The following is a 17,583-nucleotide window of genomic DNA, read 5'->3' as shown; positions in this document are numbered from 1 at the left end:
TTTAGGGAAGCCCACTGTCCCAAGTAACCAGGAAAAGGGACAGGAAATAGGAACAGTGCAGTCTAGGCAGGCAACATGAAGCAGACTGACTTATGGTTCCCATCATCACTGGCTTCCTCAGTTCTGATGTGAGCCACAGGGGGATGCTGGGTTCATGGTACCATGAATCTGGAGTGACACAGAGAGCCGTGAGTACCTTCATTACAGACCGCTAGAGAACAAATACCAGAAGGACCTCTGACCCACATTTCTTAGCTTCTACTAACCGACCATTCCTGTATGTTCTCTTACTCCAAATGTCTTCTCTGTACCAAGTAACACACTCCCAGCTACATCCACTCTATGCCACCAAATAAAGGACAATCACTGCCATGTACTATATGTGTTCATTCAGTTGTGTCCAAAACTTTGTGACCTCATTTGGAGTTTTCTTGGCAAAGACACTAGAATGACTTGCCATTCCCTTCTCCAGCTCATTTTTACAGATGAGGAAACTGAGGCAAACAGGGTTCAGAGACTTGCCCAGGGTCACACAGCTCATTAGTGTCTGAATCCAAATTTGAACGCAGATCTTCCAAATTCCAGGGTCAGTGCTCTGTCCACTGTGCCACCTACCTACCCCATATCCTAGCCCTTTATTTATTAAGTACCACAGGACAATTAAATACCACAATTGAAGAATTGGCTCAATCATTCCCCAATCAGCTGCTGTAGAAAGGGCTCTCTTTGACATGAATGTTAGGACCAGCAATCTTTTTGTCTTTTTGTCTCCCATTTCTAAAGTGGTCCAACTTCCTGACATTTTCCATAGCTCTGTCACCCTTAACATTGTCCTCTCTGTGGCTCAAACTCTAATAAGGTTTCATTGTCCAATAGAGAATAAAATGGAAGGCTCTTATGAAAGAAGCTTGATCTATGATGGAAGGATACCAAATGCAGAGCTGACCCATTGCACAAGGGGTCATCAAACCATATGTGCACTAGAAATGTGCAGAGAACACATCCAAGGATATTTTTTAATATATCCATCAGGAATTCTCTCCAGGGAAGACAGAACAATCCAATCACCTTTCCATACAGCAAGGTTGCTGGGAGGGTGTCAATAGGAAAACACTTCATTGAATGCCATATTAGGCCATTGGCTTCTTTTAGACTTCCCACATCTTGGTTTAATGGAACACAGAAGGGAGCCTAGTGACTGCTTGGGGTCCCTAACTGGTGCTCAGAATGAGAAAGTCAGTGTTATGTAGAGCGATGGTCTTGTAATAAGTCACTTACTAGTTGTGTGACACTGGGAAAAAGAGCTTCCGTAGGCCTCAGTTTCCTCAGCTGTAAGATGAAGGGGTTTGACTCAATTATTTCTAAGGGCTCTTTGAGTTCTAAATCTAAGATCCTTTATGACTTTTCCCTAAGTTATCTCATCTCTTATCCAAGGAAGAAGGAGAATCTATGAGAGCTGTGTGCATGACTTTTGTATTAATAGGAAATGAGTTAAATTCTTAGGCAAACATAAATATATCAACTCAGAATCAACTAGGAGGGTGTATCAAGCTCAATGCAAATGTCCCTAAATGGGATCAGACTCTCCAATACCCCAGTGTAGTTCCAGCCTTGCTTTCTATGGTGCTATATCCCAAGAGGTCTAATGTGTATATCATTCCGAGGTACTTCATATATTTTAGGCATGAGATATGCTAGCTAATATATTTAAATCAGAAGTATCAAACTCAAGGTCTACAAGTAGCTAGGAAAACTCTCTAGTGCTCCCTGTACCAGATTAAAATGTAATTGGGAAATATTTAATAAAATAAATACAACATAACATGGAAGGGGCAACCAGGTGGTGCAGTTGATAAAATGCCAAGCCTAGATTCAAGAAGATCCATTTTCCTGAGTTCAAATATAGCTTCAAACACTTAATAGTTATGTTACCCTGGGTAAGTCACCTAACTCTGTTTGCCTCAGTTTCCCCATTTGTAAAATGAGCTAGAGAAGGAAATGGCAAATCACTCGTTTCTTTGCCAAGAAAACCCCAAATGGGGTCACAGAGTCAGACACAGCTGAAATGACTGAACAATATCAATATAACATTAACTTGTGGTTTTCTAAGTCAACATGGGCTAGCAGGGATTCTTTTCTATTTGGGTTTGACACCTCAATGATAAACTATCAACTTTCTTAGCTATATTTTTCTTTTGGCCTGGAACTAACTCAGGAGGATGGTCAAAGAGTATTGGCCTGCTTGAAATTATAAATGCTTTCTGAGTGAAGAAATTCAGGAAGCTCCATGCATATCAGTAAGAGAAGAAATAACAACAGCGAGAAGAAAGCTGGTCTTTTTTGTTCACTTGTTTCAGTCGTGTCTGATTCTTTGTGACCTCCTTTGGGGTTTTCTTGGTAAAGATAGTGGAGTGGTTTGCCATTTCCTCCTTCACCTCATTTGGCAGATGAGGAAACTGAGACAAGCAGAGTTAGGTGACTTGCCCAGGGTCACACAGCTAGTAAGTGTTGTTTCACTTTTGCGTCCCCACCACCTAGCACTGTCTGGCGGTACTTCATACATACTTGCTAACTTATGGTGTCCTTCAGAATCAGACTATGAGAGCTAGAAGGGCTTTTAGCCATCACCAGGTAAGACAACGGAACTGGAACCCAGAGACACAAAGCCACTCGCTAAAGGACCACAGTGACTGTTAATAGCACAGCTGGGATTAGAAGGCTCATCTTTGGATTCCTGCTCTAATGATCCCTCCCTGCCCCAGCCCATGAGATCACACTTGGTTCCTGTATGGCTGCTGTCAGGAATGGGGGCGACAGCACTGGAGCTTGGAAGGTTGGAGGATTTTGTCCTATTATCAGAAAGACTGTGCCTTGCCTTTGTACCTATGTGCCTGCTTCAGTTAGTATTAACTAGTATTTATAAGATGCTCTGTCTGTAATCATCTTCCAAGTCTTTTTCTTATTCTTTGTGTCTGAAATATATAACCTCAGTGAATGATTTTCCAAACAGAAGTTATAGTGCCAGTGGTATCAAGGAGGAGTTCCAAGGGTTGTCATGGAAATCTTTCCATCATAGGATTTCTTGGAGATCATATATTACAACCCCTTCATTTTTGCAGTTGAGAAAACTGGCCCAAAGATAAGATGTCCTTGGCCAAGGTCATACCCACCATAAACAGCAAAGATGACTTCATTTTTGTCTCTGTATCCTAAGAGCTGAGCAGTGTGGCATACTCCCTAGAGACTCAAAGGTAAAAATAAAACAACCTCTAGTCTTGAAATACTGATTAAAAGAATGAATGAATGAATGAACAAGCCATGATCTTAACCCAGGATGGGAGGCAACTTGTAGAAAAAGCCCTGGAGGGGTAGCTAGGTGGCACAGTGAATAGAGCACCAGCCCTGGACTCAGGCGGACCTGAGCTCAAATCCGGCCTCAGACACTTAACACACACACAAAAAGCTAGACGTGTGACCTTGGGCAAGTCACTTAACCCAATTGCCCTACCTTCCCTGTCCAAAAATAAAAGCCCTGGATTTGGAAGTGAGAGGACTGACTCTGAAATGTAACATTTATATGACATTAGACAAGTCACAACTTCCCTGAACCTCAGTTTGCTCATCTTTAAATTGTGTGTGTGTGTGTGTGTCTGAATTAGGGACTGAATTAGATGACCTCTAAAGTCCCTTCCCTGACCAGCTAGAAGGTGAGAGTACCAGGATTCATCTTCCTGAACTCAAATCTGGCCTCAGACACTTCCTACCGTGTTTCCCTGATAATAAGACCTATCCCGAAAATAAGCCCTCCCCTTACTGTGTAAGATTCCTCTAAAATAAGCCCTATTGAGATTGCTACTGTAGTGAAGGTGATCCCCTGCGCTACACGCTACATTACGGTACCCTCTGTATGCACCGTCCCCCCCCCCCCCGTGAAACGCACACCGCGCTCCGAGCTGCATCCAATCAGAGCTGCAGCAGTGAGCGTGTCATCCTGTTCTTCCCCAGTGATTTGCTTATTGAATAAAGGTACATTTTTTTGTTCACATTTACCTGTTTATTAAAATTGCTGTCAATGTTCATTAAAATAAGCCCTCCCCTGAAAATAAGCCCTCTGGTGTTTTTCTGTCCAAAAAAAATTAATAAGACAGTGTCTTATTATCGGGGAAACATGGTAGCTATGTGACCTTGGGCAAATCACTTCAACCCGTTTGCCTCAGTTTCCTCATCTGTCAAATGAGCTGGAGAAGGAAATGGCAAACCATTCTAGTATCTTTGCCAAGAAAACCCCAAATAGGGTCATGAAAGGGGGATGTGACTAAAAACCAGCTAAACAGAAGTCTCTTCCAAACCCAAATCTATGACCTCATGATCCTAAATTCTCTGCTGAGGAGCTCCAAGTGGCTCTTTGGTAACCTTCTGTGAAAACCGTGGTCTACATTGAAAGCTTTCATCAAACACCTCCTGCTGTCTATTGGGCCACAAAACTCCTCTGTGATCCTGAACCAGATTAAAATGTAATTGAGAAAAGTTTAATAAAACAAATAAAATGCAACAAAGATAATGTTCATTTGTGGTTTTCTAAGTCAGTATATGGCCCCCAGAGATCTATTTCTTTTTGGAGTTTTACACCACTGGTCTACATAATCCTTACATTTTATATTCCCTTCCTCCTCAAATTTCAAGATCTCAAGACCTTAAAAGAGGAATCAAAGCAAGAGAGTTTCAAATAACCACTGGGTAATGGATGTTAGCCTCTTCAAAAGATCATGGAGATGAAAAAGTTCGGATTTTACCACTATAGATTTATCCCATTAAAGAGGGATGGGAAATGGAGATTAGCAGTAAAAACTAAAGCAGGATAAGGGCAGGGAAGGCTCCAGTCTGATTTCTTTCTAGATTTCCTAACAAAAGTTATTCATCATTGTAGGGGAAGTAGTAATTCAGAGATTGATAAAATTGGAATCTGTGTTTGGCCTGTACTCTGACCAGGAACAAGAAAAGTGAGAATGATGCCAAAGAAAGGTAAAATGCTTGGGAAACAATACTAAAGGATGAGAGTGCATAAATTAGTTGCCCTCAAGTCATAACCTGGGTGAGGATGGAGATTTTTACTCAGTTTTGCTGGGTAGGTGATTCTTGGTTTTAATCCTAGCTCCTCTGACCTCTGCAATATCATATTCCAAGCCCTTCAATCCCTTAGTGTAGAAGCTGCTAGCTATTGTGTTATCCTGATTGTGTTTCCGCAGTATTCAAATTGTTTCTTCCTGACTGCTTGCAGTATTTTCTCCTTGACCTGAGAACTCTGGAATTTGGCTATAATATTCCTAGGAGTTTCCTTTTGGGGATCCTTTTCAAGAGGCAATCTGTGAACTCTTTCAATTTCTATTTTGCCCTCTGGTTCTAGAATATTGGGGCAATTTTGCTTGATCATTTCTTGAAAGATGGTGTCTAGGCTCTTTTATTGATCATGGCTTTCAGGTAGTCCAATAATTTTTAGAGTATTTCTCCTGGATCTATTTTACAGGTCACTGGTCTTCCCAATGAGATATTACACATTGCCTTCTATTTTTTCATTTGTTTGGATCTGTTTTAGAGTATCTTGATTTCTCAAAAAGTCATTAGCTTCCAATTGCTCTAATCTAATTTTGAAGGAATGATTCCCTCAGTGAATTTCTGAAATTCCTTTTGCATCTGGCCAATTCGGCTTTTTAAGGCCTTCTTCTCCTCACTGGCTTTTTGGTCCTCTTTTGCCATTTGACTTAGTCTGCTTTTAAAGGTGTTATTTTCTTCAGTATTTTTTTGGGTCTCCTTTAGCAGTCTGTTGACTCACTTTTCATGATTGTCTTGCATCATTCTCATTTCTCTTCCCAGTTTTTCCTCCACTTCTCTTACTTGATTTTCACAATCCTTCTTGAGCTATTCCATGGCCTGTGACCAGTTCATATTTTTCTTGGAAGCAGGAGTTCTGCCTTCATTGTCCTCCTCCAGTTCCATGCTTTGATCCTTTTTGTCCCCAAAAAAGGATTGTATGGTCTGATTGCCCTTCCTCTGCTTGCTCATATTGCCGGGCAATTACTTGACTTTTGAGCTCTTTGGGGGATGGAGACTTTTAAAAAAAGGTCATTGTATCCATATGATCCACTTGATCTCACTCACCAAAGGACAGAGAGCTTTGGGGTCAAGATCTGGGATCCTCTAACTGGTTGGCAGCTCATAGAAAATGAGCAGGTCCATTTATAAGAGAAATTAGATGAGGAATATTGCCCCTGAGGTCCATAAAGTCAAATTAGCAGCGAACAAAATCCTTCCAAGAAAAAAGTAGAAAGAAACAAAAGTAGATTAAAGATGAGACAAAAGAAATCAGAAAGGAGACACTGAGAGGAGCAACAGGATTTTTTTCATCTCAGCTATCAAAAGCATTTCAGTCCATGAAGAGTGGAAATGGAAGTCTAACCAAATCAGAGCTGGGCTGTGTATTCAGTTCCTGAGGCAGGCTCAGATCTAATTGGATTTGTAACAAATTCTATTCCTGGACCCTTTTCTGTTTTCTGCCCCAAACCTAGCTTTTGAAACTCTTTGTATTGCCTTAAATTATTTTGTTCCATTATTTCATGGATTTTGAAGACAAGGAAGAATGCTAAAAGCTTTACAGGCTATGGAGGAGAACATCAGTTTCAAAGGACAAAGAGTATGGTTTATGAGATTTTTCTTTTTTCAACCTTAGGGTCCCCCAAACAGCTAATAGGAAATTTAACTGGCAAATAAATTTTAAAAAATAGTCAAATAAACAGTACTAATCCATAAGGTTACTAATTCATTCATGCATACATGCATTCATTCAACAAAGTGCCTACTTTGTGCAAGGTACAGTGCTAGGAGCTGCTGGAAAAAGAAAAGAATAAAGGTGGTTCTTGGTAACATGGATACACTGGTCAGAAATGCAAGATATTTACAAAAATCATTATCAAAAAGATAAGACGTGAAAGGTTTTGTTGTTGTTATTCAAGATTGTGTCTTCCTGTCTCACCCAGACTGGAAGTGAAGCAGCTGTTTTCAAGATTGATCCCTCTACTTATTGTCACAGGTGCTTTGACCTGCTTTCTTTCCAACCTAGGTACATTTGCTTCTCTTTGGGAATCCTAGTGTTCCCTCCATTCTTGGGGGCTTACCATATTGATACCAGACTTAGTACAGGTACCCGATTGGTTTAGAACTCTTAAACCTGGTAGTGGGGATTACATTATAGGCATGCGCCACAATTTCCAGCATGAAAGCACAATTGTAAAAGGTACAAAGCTCTATGGGAGTGAAGAGAAAGGGGAAAGGAGTTCTGTTTGAGGGGATCTGGGACAGCATCAGGCGAGTAGGAAATGACCAAATGGAGAACATTCTAAGAGCACAGAACACGGTGAATGATGGCATCATGAAGGAGAGAAAACACTAAACATGTTCAGGGAATGGCAAATAGTCCTGTTTACCTGAATATAGGGTATATGAAGGTGAGTAGGGGGAGATAAGGTTGAGAAATGTAGGGTGAGATCAGATTAGAAAGGGCTAAGGGGGGCAGCTAGGTGGTGCAGTGAATAGAGCACCAGCCCTGGAGTCAGAAGGACCTGAGTTCAAATCTGGCCTCAGACCCTTAACACACTTACTAGCTGTGTGACTTTGGGCAAGTCACTTAACGCCAATTGCCCTGCAAAAAGCAAAAAAAAAAAAAGGGCTAAGGAATTTGGACTTTATTTGGAAAGAAGCTAGGAAGCCATTAAGGGGTTTTCTAGTCTCAGTTTTCTTATCTGTAAAATGGGGATAATAAATATTTATACTTGCCTCACAGGGCTGTAGTGGGAAGAAAATGTATAGAAAATTCTCTGAAAATCTTAAATGCTTCATAACTACATTCTGTTATGTGGTTTATTATTAATGGTTTGTTTTCTAAACCAAACTTTTGTTTTCAGCAGTGTGGGGAGCTTTCCATGAGCAACTTACCCTACCAATGTACAGATTGTATAGCATCATTTTCTCTAAAACTTGGTCTTAGTTGCCAGTATAGACTAGGGAGGCCAATAAAGAAAACTGAAAAACTAAGTGGAAGCCCATTTTAATAGTCTAGAGAAGAGGTGGTTAAGGGCTTGAGTTACAGTAGTAGCAGTGGAAACAATCCATTAGACTTTAAGCTCTTTGAGGGCAAGAACTGTCTTTTGCCTTTCTTTGTCTCTGCAGAGCTTAATACAGGGCCTGGAATATAATAGGTGTTTATAATTGCAAGTTAATTGATTGACAGAGAGAAGGGGATTGATGCATGAGAGATTCCAGAGGAAGAAAGGACAGAGTTTAGTGACTGGGTTTGGGAACAAGAGGAGGAAGAGCCAATGAGGTTTTGAATTTGGATGACTGGTCATCAATGGAAATAGGAAAGTTCAGAGGTGATTTGGAGGCAAATGCTGAGTTCAGTTTTGGAAAAATGGAGTGGTATGTAATGAAAAGAACCCTGGATTTGGAATCAGAAGACCAGGCTTCAAATCTCAGCTCTGCAACTTACTACCTGGTGATGGTGAGCAAGCCAGTTACTTTTCTGCATCTGTTTCCTTATCTGTAAAATGAGAGGGTTGAATTTGATGGCCTCTGAGGTGCCTCCTAGCTCTAGACCTATGGTCTTGTGGTCTTATGCCCTCTAAGGTCCCATCCAGACCTAAATCAACAACTCTATGTACCAGTGTTGAGCTGAGAAGTTTAAGGACAGATCTGTTAACACTGATGGAATTTCCTACCTCCTGATATCATAAATTATTCATCTTCTCCTCTATATCCATTCTTCCCCCCAAGTTCCCTATTTCTGTTGAGGACACTATCTTCCTCCCTAGGAAAGTCGGCGAGGCTAGAGTCTTTCATTATTTCCTCTGCCTCATTACTCATATTTAATCATTTGCCAAATGTCAGAAATTCTGCCTCTACAATATCTCTTATATCTGTCTCCTTCCCTTCTTTTCACTCACAAGACCCTTATCACCTTTTACTTAGATTATTGCAAATGTTTCCTGATCTCCCTGATTCCTGTATCCATTTCCAATTAAATTTTGCATCCAATATTTTGACATGATGGTCAAAATTGTCATCTTAATGTAGAGGTGTGACCACATGACTCTCTTCCTTAAAACCCTTTAATAACTTCCCAAATACCTGGAGACTAAAATATGAACTTTTCCAGTTGACATTTAAGGTCTTCTACCATCTGGCTTCAACCAGTCCTATTTCATACTTTTGTTCTTCAGAGGTTTTTTCAGTCATGCCTCTTCATAACCCCATTTGGAATTTTCTTGGCAGAGATACTAGAGTGGTTTTGCCATTTCCTTCTCCAGCTCATTTAATAGATAAGGAAACTGAGGCAAACAGTTAAGTGACTTGTCCAGGGTCACACAGCCAGATTTGAACGCAGGAAGATGAGTCTTCCTGTCTCCAGGCCTGGCACTCTACCCACTGCACCACCTAACTGCTCAGAAGAAAGAATTCTGACTGTATTTAGAGTCAGAGCCTAGCTCAGGGTCTTAGTATCTTTATGACCTCCAACGAACCAATTTCCCTCTTTGGGCCTCAGTTTCCTCACCTGTAAAAAAGAGCAATTTATACTAGATGACCTCCAAGACATCTTCTAGATCCTATGAATGGGATACAAGACAGGCACATTTTGAAGAGACTGAAGTGAGGTCAAGAGGTTAGACTACAAAGAAGCATAGGAAGGCAAGCTTTCCATGTAACCCTAAGTCACAATGAGTAGCCCTAACACAAAGAGTTCAATCAATCAATTTACATACGCATACGAAATAATATAAGTAAAGTGCTATGCAACACCTTATCTACATAAATGTTACCTAGGATTATGAGTGCCTGCTATGAAATAATATAAGTGCAATGCAACACTTTATCTACATAAATGTTACCCAGGATAATAAGTGCCTATTCGCTACGTTATCACAGGTGCTCAGGCAGAGGTGAATTGCCAAAGCAGAGGGTACTGAGGCTCCTGAGAAAGATAGAAGGCGAGTAACTGGAGGCACTGGCAGAGAAGAAAGGGAAGATTTAGGGCAGTGGGATCATGAAGACTTCAGGGTCAAGAGACTTAGGTTCAAATCCCAGCTTTGCCATTTCCTAGCTCTATGAACTTCATTAAGTCACCATCCCTGGGTCTTAGTTTCTTTAGCTATAAAAGGAAGGAATTGGATTAAGTAGTTTCCTAAGGTTCTTTCTAATTTTAAAATCCTTTTATTCTGTGTTCTATTGATGGGAGCACTGATGACAACTTTCAATAAAGAGTTTCCATCTAGGGCTGGCCTCATTCTCCCATTTTGTTTTCCTGGGTTATCGTATCGTTATGAGCTTTTGTTGTACTGAATAGGGGAAATAAGGGGAGTGAAGCAGGAAGAAGAAAGCATGGCAAGGTTGGTGTATCCCTGGGGTCAGGAAAGTAAGGAGAGAAACTAATGGGTGCTCACCTGTTTCAAGGTCTCCAGGGCTTGAGGATACAAGCCTTGGTGCTGCTGTAGTTTGCCAACTTTCATTACCTGGACGGCTCTGATGGGATGAAAGCCTGGGTAATACAGCCTGGAAGACAGAAGCGGGAGGGAGAACAACAAACAATGTCATCTTGTCAGCTTTCACCTTCACAGTCATAGCCTCTTCAGAGAGCTATCAGGGTGGGACCACAAAGTTAGCAGTGAATTTTAATCAGTTGCTGGGAAAATTAGCCTCAGCCCTGGAGGGGAGTGAAGCACAGAAGGGAATTAACACATTATTACTCTAACTCAAGAATGCCTTTTGTGAGAAGGAAGTGACAGAGGTGGGATCACTTCTTAATCTCTCACTGCTGGGAGCTGCAAAAGCTGGGGGTGCCTGGCTCTGCATGTGACTGGGAAGGCTTTGATTGCACTGTTGAGTCTAGGCAGGGAGCTATGGAGGGAGAGGCTCAACCCCATCAAAGGATTGGAGTATGGCGGGGAGGGATTAGTGGGGGCTCTGAGTCTGCCTCTTCTCTCTGAAGCCAAGAGCTTGAGCTCCTGCTTCATCCATAGACTTACTGAGCTGGATCCAATACATGCATAGAGGTTATCTCTATGACCTCTTAGATCCTTAGCATTTCTTCTGAAGTAGTTAGTTATAGTCTTCATCTAAAAACCTGTAATCTCATCCCTTATAATGTCAAGGTCCTTGAGGGTAAGGAATGTTTCTCTTGTACTGTATCCGAGGCATTTAATAGATGCTTATTGATTGATTTGATTATATTTGAAGGTAAACAGATTTATTCCTTTTAAAAATATATTTTATTGATCATTTTTAAAAATGTTCACTTTGCAGTCCTTTCAACATACCCTCTCCTTTACTAAATCCTCTTGTGTGTCAAAGGAAAACATATAGGCAAAAAACGTCATATACAATGACAATGCATACAGTAGGGAAGTGGGGTGGGTGGAAGGTAAAGGAATAAGCATTTATTATGCACCTACTATGTGCCAGGCACCATGTTTAAGTGCTTTACAAATATTATCCCATTTGATCCTCTCAATACCCTGAGAGGTACGTGCTTTTATTATCTCCATTTTACCATTTAGGAAACTAAGGCAGACAGACATTAAATGATTTGCCAGGGCCACACAGATAGGAAATGTCTGGTGTCTCATTTGAATCTCCCTGTGTCCAGGCCCAGCACTCTATCTACTGCACCATCAAGGAGCCTTGAGCAATATTCTGTCTTTGTAATACCTAGCTTCTCTCAATCAGTGATTAAACATTTTATTAACTATGCACTATGTACTAAGTGCTAAGGATACAAAAGAAGGAGAGGTGAAAAGTTAATAGATTGTTAACAGATAAGGGGATGCCAGAATTCTTGAACATTGAGGTGATACTTCTGTGTGTAATGGCAAGATTAAGGGTATGACCATCTTTGTGTGTGACTAAGGTGGGGTGGAGGAGTAGGACATGGGAAGTGAGTAGGTTGAGGAACGGAGCAGTTAAGGTATTTGAGGGAAAGTAAATATGCATGTTGAAATCTCCTAGTATGAGGACAGGAGATAGAGAGGAGAAAAATTATTGAACCAGGCAACAGACTTATTAGAGAAGGAAGGAGGGTGATCTGGGGATCTATATACAACAGCTGCCAGGATTCTGATTTAAGTGGTAGATATGAATCACATGAACCCTAGGGGAAGAGAAATTACTAAATGATGGAAGAAGGGGGAGAATCTGGAAGTGGCAATGGGGAGCAAGGAGTACTCCAATAGCCCTGCCTCAATCAGTGTGCTGAGGATCTTGAGTGAAGGTGCTGCCAGTACTAGAAAGGGTGGCCAAGGAAGCAGTGTCATGGGAGGGAACTCAGGTTTCAGCAAGAGCTATTCGATGGAAAGAATAGGAGAGGAAAAGATTTAAGATGAAGGGAAGTTTGTTGCCTATGGAACAAGTATTACAGAGGACACAGCAGAAGGCCTGGGTGGGACTGGGTTGAAACCTTGGGGTTGGAGGGTTGAGGGGAATAGGTATTAGGTGGTGTATGTGGGAAATGGGTTTTGCTGTTGTTATTGTTGTTTTTTTTTTTTTTTTGGTGAGGCATTTGGGGTTAAGTGACTTGCCTGGGGTCACACAGCTAGTAAGTATCAAGTGTCTGAAGCCAGATTTGAACTCAGGTCCTCCTGACTCTGGGGCTGGAGTTCTATCCACTGTGCCACCTAGCTACCCCAGGGGAATGGATGATAACCTACAGGAGTCCAGTCACTGGGATGTGAAGAGGAAGGCATGTTTCATTATCTATTCATAGCATTCAAGCTCCTTTCAGTAACCTTTTCATTTACATTGTTGTAGACATTATGTATATTTTTCTTTTGGTTCTGCTTATTTTACTTTATACAAATCTTCCAGTGTTTCTCTCAATTCCTCATATTTGTCACCTTTTATTGTCCAATAATTATTCCATTAATTTCCTATCCCATAGCTACTTCTGTCATACACCAACGAAGGCACTATTTTGTTTACAATTCCTTGTTACCACAAAGAGTGTTCCTATGTATATTTGGGTGTATGTTGGACCTTAGTTTCTGTCCTTGATCATCTTGGGCTATGTCCAGTATGTAGTAGGATTACTGGGTTAAACAAAGGTCATGAACAATGTAGTCACTTTTCTCATTCCCAATTGGCATTCAGAATGCTTCACGACATTTCTATGGTTCTACTATATACTGTGTTCTCAGCATCCTTGCAGGTACTAAGTAGAATACATAAAATATAACCTTAACTCTCCACATGCTCTCATTGGGGACACAACACAAGATAGTACCTAAATAGGGTCCACATTGAATGCAACTCATAGAATCACAGAATCTTTTTTTTGTATTCATATGCCCATATACACTCATATATATATATATATTTCTAATCCCTTCAACTACTGAGAAAAGTTTCATAAGTTACAATTATTGTTTTTCCATGTAGGAATGTTAATAGTTCAACTTTGATAAGTTCCTTATGATTTCTTTTCCCTGTTTACTTTCTCATGCTTCTCTTGCTTCTTGTATCTGAATGTCAAATTTTCTCTTCAACTCTGGTTTTTTCAGCAAGAATGCTTGAAAGTCCTCTATTCCACTGAATGACCATATTTTCCCCTGAAACATGATACTCAGTTTTGCTGGGTAGGTGACTCTTGGTTTTAATCCAAGCTCCTTTGACCTCTGGAATATCATATTCTAAGCCCTTCGATCCCTCAGTGTAGAAGCTGCCAGATCCTGGGTTATCCTGATTGTGTTTCCACAATATTCAAATTGTTTCTTCCTGGCTGCTTGTAATATTCTCTCCTTAATCTGGGAATTCTGGAACCTGGCTATAATATTCCTAGGAGATTTCTTCTTGGGATCTTTTTCAGGAGGTGATCAGTGGATTCTTTCAACCTCTATTTTGCCCTCTCGTTCTAAAACATCAGGGCAGTTTTCTTTGAGAACTTCCTGGAGGATGATTTCTAGCTTCTTACTTTGGTCATGGCTTTCAGGTAGTCCAATAATTTTTAAATTATCTCTCCTGGATCTATTTTCCATGTCAGTGGTTTTTCCCATGAGATATTTCACATTGCCTTCTCTTCTTTCATTTGTTTGGATCTGTTTAACAGCATCTTGATTTCTCATAAAGTCATTAGGTTCCATTTGCTCCAATCTAATTCTGAAGCGGTGATTCTCCTCATTGAGCTTTTGAGATTCTTTTTCCATCTGGAAAATTTGGCTTTTTAAGGCATTCTTCTCCTCATTGCCTTTTTGAGCCTCCTTTGCCATTTGAGTCAGTCTGTTTTTTAAGGTATTATTTTCCTCAGTCAGGGTGTTGACTCTCATTTTATAATTTTCTTGCATTGTTCTCATTTCTCTTCCCAATTTTTCCTCCACCTCTCTTATCTGCTTCTTAAGGTCCTCTATGGCCTGTAACCAGCTTATATTTTCCTTTGAAGCTTTTGGTGCAGGAGTTTTGACTTCACTGTTTTCCTCCTGTTCCATGCTTTGCTCCTTTTTGTCCCCAAAATAGGGACGTTGGAATAATGTTGGAATCTTCTGTCTGCTTTGTTTCCTTTGCCTGCTCATTTTGCCACTCAATTACTTGACTTTTAGGCTTTTTGCCACAGTAAGACTCTGCCACCAGACAGGGGAGCTTTCGTCCCCAACGCTAGGGTTTTCTCAGCTGCCAGAGGTATTAGATGGGTGCCCCCTCTGAGGTCTCCACACACTCTGGCAAGCTGGACACACACCCCAGGACCTCCACCCTAGACTGAAATCCAGATCCAAGCAGGTTAAAGCAAGATCAATTACCCCTCAGACTGGTGCTTGGTCCCCTTACACTCTGCAGGCCAGGAGCTGAAACTGCCACAAGGCACTGGGTGGCTGTGCCGGTGTCTCAGCGGCTTCTCGTCCCGGGGGTAAAAGCCACGCACTCCCACTTACTGGTCCCAAAGTCCAGACTGCACTGGCTTCTCACTTTGTCCTCCGCATCTATGTGTTGATAAATCTGGAAACAGCCACCGCTGCTGCTGATCTGGAGTCCCTCCAGCTGCTGATCAGGCCCACCCTGGGACTAAAGCCTCATGTGGGGCTGGGCTCGGCTCTCAGAGCACTGCGCTGCATTCCTGCTGGCCTGCCGGGCTGTCCTCAGCGGGAGGTTAGCTTCTCTGTGTCATTTTGTGGGTTCTACAGCTCCAAAGTTTGTTTAGAGACCCTTTTTACATGGATTGGGGAAGGTGAAAGCCAGAGCCGCAGAAAGGTAGTGCTTCTACTCTGCCATCTTGGCTCCGCCAGAATCACAGAATCTTAAGGACCTAAGTAGCCATTTTAGTTCAACCTACCCATGAAGGAGGTCAATAGAGCACTGGACCTGGAGTCAGGAAGACTTAAGTTAAAATCCAGCTCTCTGATCCCAAGCAAGTTGCTTTACCTCTGTGTCCCTCAGTTTCTTTAACTGTCAAATGGGGATAGTAATAGCACATACATCCCAGAGTTGTGATGATGAAATAATATTTGTGAAGTGTTTTACAAATGTTAGACCTTTATCTATTATTACCTTGTCTACAACATATCTGATAAAATGGTCATGCAACCCTTATTTGAAGACCTCCCACTAGAGGGAACCCACCACCTCCTAAGGCACTTAGTTCTACTTTTGGATAGCTCTAATACAATTTTTTTTTTCTGATATCAAGGCCAAATCTGTCTCTTTGCAGCTTTCACCCATTGTTTCTGGTTCTGAGCAATACAAATCTAATCACTCCTTTTGCATGATGTTCCTTCAGATAAACTCCTTCCAAAACTTTCCCTTAGGGAGGGCTCAGAACTTCCCAGGTAACTCTCCATTTTCCATCAGCTGCTTTGCTTGGTTTTGACTCTATAAGCATTATGTCCCTAGCCTGGCACTCCTGGGTGCTCTCCCACCTCATTCAACTTCCTTTTGTGTACTGTTTTCCTCTATTAGATTGAAAGTTCCTTAAGGACAGTCTATCTTTCTCTTTTTCTTATTTGTATCCCCAGTTCTTAGCACAGTGTATGGCATATATTAGACTCTTATTAAATGTTTATTGAAAAGAGAAGAGCTTTTATAATGGAAGGGTAAATGGAGGGATAGTGGGCAATGCTTGAACCTTATTTTCATTGGGATTGGTTCAAAAGGGGAAGAATACATATACATACTTGGTTGGATACAGAAATCTGTTTTACCCAGCTGGGAAATAGGTGGGGAAGGAAATAAAAAGTGATGGGGAAGAGTGCTGATAAAAGGAGGGAAGGTTAAGGGCAGTGGTCAGAAGCAAAACAGACATTAAAGGACTGACGGGATAAAAAGAGAGAGAAAAGCATAAACAGAAGAAAATAGTATGGAGGGAAATACATGCTTAGAAATTATAACTATGAATGTGAATGGGATGAGCTAACCCATAAAATGGAAGCAGATGGCAGAGTGGATTAGAAGCCAGAATCCAATTTTATGTTGTGCATAAGAGACACACTTGAAACAGAAAGACACACACATAAAGGGCTGGAGCAGAATCTATTATGCTTCAGCTGAAGGAAAAAAAAAGGCAGGGATAGAGATCATAATTTCAGACAAAGCAAAACCAAAATAGAACCAGAGAGAAACATGGAAAACTACATTTTGCTAAAAGGCAGCATAGATAATTAAATCCATATAAAATTTTTTTTACAGCAAGTGTCTCTGATAAAGGTCTCATTTCTGAAATATATAGGGAACTAAGTCAAATTTCATAAAAATAAGAGCCATTCCCCAACTGATAAATGGTCAAAGAATATAAACAGGCAGTTTTCAGAAGAAATCAAAGTTATCTGCTCTAAATCATTATTGATTAGAGAAAGGCAAATTAAAACCACCTCACACCTATCAGAAGTGACAAATGCTGGAGGGAATGAGGGAAAATAGATACATTAGTGAATTGTTGGTGAAATAGTGAACTATTTCAACCATTCTGGAGAACAGTCTGGAACTATGTCCAAAGGGCTATAAAACTATGCATACTCTTTGACCCAGAAATACCACTACTAGCTCTGTGTAGCAAAGAGACCAAAGGAAAAGGACCTATTTATACAAAAATATTTATAACAGCTCTTTTTGTTGAGGCAAGGAATTGGAAATTGAGGGGATGCCTATCAATTGAGGGAATGGCTGAACAAGTTGTAGCAAATGATTATGATGGATGGAGTACAATTGTGCTATAAGAAATGGTGAGGTTTGTGTGTGTGGGGGGGTGGTTTCAGAAAAAACATAGCAAGACCTGTGTAATGGGAATGCAAATTTGGAAGATCTTCCCTGCCCCTAGGCTAAAATGCACCTGAAGCCTGGGGAGGGAGGCTTGTTTTTCAGTAGATATTTCTTGATTGGCCAGTGAGTCAATAAGGTTGTTACATTCTCTGAGCCAGGAGAAGGCTATATAAGCCCTGATGTGTAGCTTTGTTTTGGGACTCACTTTGAGAAGTGTTCTGTGATTTGATCTGAGTTCTGGGAAGCCATTGTTGAGAGTCCTCCGGCTTTGAAAAACCCAGAATGTGGAAACCCAGATGTTGACTGGGT

At 41.0% G+C, this 17,583-nt stretch overlaps 1 protein-coding gene across 6 annotated transcripts in view; it reads right to left on the bottom strand.

Annotated features, from left to right (window-relative positions):
* Nucleotides 1-17,583, bottom strand: part of SMYD3 (SET and MYND domain containing 3) — a 1,085,127-nt gene that overhangs the window by 16,473 nt on the left and 1,051,071 nt on the right. For all 6 annotated transcript variants that reach the window (XM_069069136.1, XM_069069138.1, XM_069069140.1 and 3 more), the window contains one exon: nucleotides 10,488-10,596. In XM_069069136.1, the coding sequence (XP_068925237.1) occupies nucleotides 10,488-10,596 (109 nt within the window). The remainder of the gene's footprint in view (nucleotides 1-10,487; nucleotides 10,597-17,583) is intronic.

The sequence above is a fragment of the Petaurus breviceps genome, unplaced genomic scaffold, assembly GCF_028583685.1.
Source record: "Petaurus breviceps papuanus isolate PSGF00001 unplaced genomic scaffold, PetGlider_PUasm1.0 90778, whole genome shotgun sequence".
Lineage (NCBI taxonomy): Eukaryota > Metazoa > Chordata > Mammalia > Diprotodontia > Petauridae > Petaurus > Petaurus breviceps.
Note: the sequence above shows the minus strand (reverse complement) of the source record. Positions and strands in the feature narration are given on the sequence as shown.